The sequence below is a fragment of the Mastomys coucha genome, unplaced genomic scaffold (assembly GCF_008632895.1).
Source record: "Mastomys coucha isolate ucsf_1 unplaced genomic scaffold, UCSF_Mcou_1 pScaffold18, whole genome shotgun sequence".
NCBI lineage: Eukaryota > Metazoa > Chordata > Mammalia > Rodentia > Muridae > Mastomys > Mastomys coucha.
Genome location: NW_022196900.1, coordinates 101,801,900 through 101,806,520, shown reverse-complemented (window position 1 = coordinate 101,806,520; position 4,621 = coordinate 101,801,900). Strand labels below are relative to the sequence as shown.

Genomic DNA, 4,621 nt, shown 5'->3' with positions numbered 1-4,621 from the left:
CCACTGCTATGGGCCCCAGCAGGAGCCAGGATGAGTAGATGGCTGCCACTGCTATGGGCCCCAGCAGGTTCTGCAGATCTAGCAGCAGGAGCAGGAGCAAGCAACTGACATGCTGCTGACATTTGGGAGTAGTGAATGTCTACCCTCTGCTAGTCTGGCATTCACTCCTCACCAACTTAGGGAACTTAGAAGCCCATAGAGGCCAGGCAGGATGATGGATAGACCGTCCCTGATATTCATTCTGTCTATAGTGTCTGCTTCTCTATATCCCAGTGGTAGGGATCAAACTCCTTGTACATAGTAGGTGAGCTTTAAAATGCCAGCCCCTGAATTTTAAGTGTGGTCAGCCATTCCACTTAAAACACTATCATTACCAACCGGTCGGTGGTGGTGCACGGCCTTAATCCCAGCACTTGGGAGTCAGAGGCAGGCGGATTTCTGAGTTCGAGGCCAGCCTGGTCTACAGAGTGAGTTCCAGGACAACCAGGGATACACAGAGAAACCCTGTCTCAAAAAACCAAAAAAACAAAACCAAAAACAAACAAACAAACAAAACAACTCCCACCCCACCCCACCCCAAATGCTATCAAACTGTGCCAGATGGCACATTACCAAAATCAAACTGTGCCAGATGGTTTTGATCCATTTAGCACTTGCCCTTTCAGTGGTCATGGGGAACATTCTTTACAGACTTGGCCATGGGCAGTCTTCTGTAACTGCTTCCTACTCACATCACATTGCTCTGGTAGACTGCTCTCTCTCTCTCTCTCTCTCTCTCTCTCTCTCTCTCTCTCTCTCTCTCTCTCTCTCTCTTTCTCTCTTTCTCTTTCCTTCCCTCCCTCCCTCTCTCTTCCTCCCCCTCACCTGTCTGTCTCTCTCCTCTCTCTCTCTCTCTCTGTCTCTCTCTCTTTCCTTCCCTCCCTCCCTCTCCCTTCCTTCCCCTCACCTGTCTGTCTGTCTGTCTGTCTGTCTCTCTCTCTCTCTCTTTCCTTCCCTCCCTCTCTCTTCCTCCCCCTCACCTGTCTGTCTCTCTCCTCTCTCTCTCTCTGTCTCTCTCTCTGTCTCTCTCTCTTTCCTTCCCTCCCTCCCTCTCCCTTCCTTCCCCTCACCTGTCTCTCTCCTCTCTCTCTCTCTCTGTCTCTCTCTCTTTCCTTCCCTCCCTCTCTCTTCCTCCCCCTCACCTGTCTCTGTCTCTCTCCTCTCTCTCTGTCTCTGTCTCTGTCTCTCCTCTCTCTCTCTCTCTGTCTCTCTCTCTCTCTCCTTCCCTTCCTCCCCCTCACCTGTCTCTGTCCCTCTCCTCTCTCTCTCTCTCTGTCTCTGTCTCTGTCTCTCTCTCTCTGTCTCTCTCTCTCTCTCTCTCTCACACACACACACACATGTGCACGCACATACATGTATATAGGTACAGGTGTGCTTATGAACCATGTGTCTATGTGGACACTAGAGGACAACCTTAGGTGACATCCAAGGAGCCCAGGGCAGTCTCCCCTTGGCTTAGGTTCCATCAGCTAGACGTGGTTGGTTGGCCTGAAAGCCCCAGAAACCTCCCTTTCTCTGTCTCCCAACTACTGAGATTACAAGTGTGTGCCACCATGCCCAGCCTCTTTATGTGGGGTCATAGCGGTTGAATTTAGGTCCCTAAGCTTGGAAGACAAACTCTTTACTAAACTGAGCCATATCCTCAGCACAAGGTTTTGTTCTTGCAGTACTTTTGTCTGCTTTAGGTTATTGTCTCTGGTCAGCAGTAGGGAGAGTTGGGCTGGGCAGCTGGGAAGTGAGCAAACACAGACACATAAGGGTGATGCATCTGCCATCATAGTAGAGGTGAGCTAGGATCTTTAGTCTCTTAGTCCTTGGCCTATTGCTCTTTCCCACAATCCTAACCTGCCCCCGGGACAAGAGGCAAGCTGCAAAGACACCCTGAGTCCAAGATCCCCAGACTCACCCTCCCATCTTGTGCTTCACAGATTCTTCCCATGGAAGCCACGGGACCCATGTCAACGTCACCTGCATCGTGAACGTCTGCAGTAGCCCTGACCACAGCTCACAATGCTCTTCCCAAGCCAGTGCCACAGTGGGAGACCCAGATGCCAACCCCTCAGGGTCCCCAAAGGATGAGCAGGTCCCCTTCTCTCAGGAGGAGTGTCCTTCTCAGTCCCAGTGGGAGACCGCAGAGACACTGCAGAGCCATGAGAAGCTCTTGCCGCTTGGTGTGCCCGATATGGGCATGAAGCCCAGCCAACCTGGCTGGTTTGATCAGATTGCAGTCAAGGTGGCCTGACCCCTGACAGGGGTAACACCCTGCAAAGGGAACCCCCTAGACCCTGAACCCATGGAACTTCATGACTTCATTGCTGGGCCCATTTCCCTTAAGTGGCCTCCAGAGCCCCAGTTGCAGGTCAAGTGAGGGCTGAGGCAGCTAGAGTCATCAAAAACTGCCATGGTATTTTCTGGGGCAGTCCCAGGAAGCCCTTGCTCTTCTGTGACTCTCTGGATCTCCTGGTCTCTGGACTGATTCTTGCTTCTGAGAGGCCCCAGTATCTTTTCCTTCTAAGGAGCTAACATCCTCTTCCATATGCTTGGAGGAAGGATAGCACAGCTCTTCAGCCTGAATGCTGACACTGCAGGACAGTCCCAGCAGGTAGGAGGAAGTGGTGGCCTGGTAGGTCACAGAGGCCCTTCGGGTTAGTGCTGAACTCTTAGGAAGCACCCTCTTCAAACCTACCGAAATCCTTTTGATGCAAGAATCAGAGGCTCCACCAGGCAGGATTGTTCTGTTATGGATGCTGGAGTTGTAACTCAGTGGTCCAGTGTGCTTTTAGCATGCTCTGGGTTTGATCCTCAGCAACACATGCATAAAGTAAGTAGACAGCAGATGGCAGACAGCAGACGGCACAGCCTGCCCCCTGTGTGGTTTGCATCCTCTGCCTTTGACTTTTACTCCAGGGGGCACACAGAAGGCTGGAGCTCCTCCTCCTGGCCTTCTAATGAGCCCTTCCAAGGCCACACCTTTTCCTTCAGGGAATCTCAGGGACTGTAGCGTTCCCAGGCCCTGCAGCCACCTGTCTCTTCCTACCTCAGCCTGGAGCACTCCCTCTAACTCCCCAACTGCTTGGTACTGTACTCGCTGTGACCCCCAAGTGCATGTCCGGGTTTTGCACTGTGAGTTGGAACAGCTGATGGCGTCGGTTGAAGGGCTCACCTGGAAACAGCTGAAGCCAGCTATTTTGCCAAAGGATTTATGCCCATTTTCTAAGGGTTCAGGAGACCCCGAAGAGGCAAGTTCAGTCTCAGGTGCTTGGATGCCGTGCTCACAGATTCCGCTGGATATGAACTTGTTGTTCTCCAGTTGTTACCAGGGAGACTCAGCAATCTGGAATCAAGATATTGGACACTTAGGACCGACTTGTTAGGTCTCTGCAGCATCAGACTGGACAGACGAAGGAACACGTCTGCCCCCTCGTGGCTAGTCCTGGGATGACCTCGGCCTTCCTAGGCAACAAAAGAATGAATTGGAAAGGTCTTTGTGGGTGTGGCCTCAGCTCCTGTGTTTGTGTGGATCCCTACAAGGTGTGCTAAGGGGCAGTTGCATTGTATGCCGGACAGAATTCCTGCTTATAAATGCTTTTTTTGTTATTGTTGTTTTGCACACTGATCCCTGGCTGTGTCTGGAGACTGGTTTGGGATTTTTCTGTGGTCCTGAGGACCCACCTCTAATGGGTGAGGGAGAGATGGTTAGTGCATCCAGAAGGTCTATGTAGTGAAAAACTCTGGAGGCACCCCACCCCCATCCCACCTTTACAGCCACTTTTGCAGAGAACCTGGCTGTCTCCCACTTGTAGCTTGTGGATGCTGAGGAAACCTCCAGCCAATAGACTCCAGGTGTGCCCCTACCTTCTGCTCTGAGTCTGGCATCCTTATTGTGGTGTGGGAAGAAGGGTTCTGTCATGTAGGAAGCCCACACAGTGGGTCTGAACGATGACTGTGCCAGCTTAGACCAGCTCAGGGCTCTGTGAGCAGAGGAGAGGGTCAGGGAACAGTTTGATTACTGACCCATGACACAATCCTAAAGGATGAGAAGTCTAGAATCTCCCTCTTTCAATTTGTATGTGTCTCTCTGTGTGTTTGTGTGTGTGTGTGTTGGTGTGTATGCATGTTTGCATATATCTGTGTGCTTCTGTGTGTGTGGTGTGTATGTGTATGCATGTTTGCATGTATGTGTGTGCCTGTGTGAGGAGGCTAGAGGTCGGCTTTGGGTGTTTCTGATCACTCTCCATCTAATGTACTGAGGCAGGGCTCTCTCTCATCTACACCCAGAGTCTGCATATTTGCTAGTCTGCCTCTGGAGTGCTCGGATTCCAGGCAGGCTGCCGTACCTGCACCGCGTTTACATGAATGCTAGAGATCTGAATTCGGGTCCTCACACTTGTGCACCCGGCAGTCTTTCCCCTCAGACGTCTCTCCAAGGGCTCCCCTTTCCTCTTTAACGAGTTAGTTTTGGACTGGCAGGATGGCTCAGAGTGTAAGGCAGTCTGCTGACAAACCTGATGACCTGAGTTGGATCCCGAGGGCCATAAGGTAGAAGAAGAGAACTGACTCCTGCAAGGTGTTGTCTGACCAT

General features: G+C 51.7%; 1 protein-coding gene across 2 annotated transcripts in view; it reads left to right on the top strand.

Annotated features, from left to right (window-relative positions):
* The window catches only part of Tnfrsf1b (TNF receptor superfamily member 1B), a 34,545-nt gene extending 30,652 nt beyond the window's left edge, over positions 1-3,893 (top strand). For both annotated transcript variants that reach the window (XM_031379410.1, XM_031379409.1), the window contains exon 10: positions 1,968-3,893. In XM_031379410.1, coding sequence (XP_031235270.1) covers positions 1,968-2,281 — 314 coding nt within the window. In that variant the 3' untranslated portion in view covers positions 2,282-3,893. The remainder of the gene's footprint in view (positions 1-1,967) is intronic.
* The last annotated feature ends 728 nt before the right edge of the window (positions 3,894-4,621 follow it).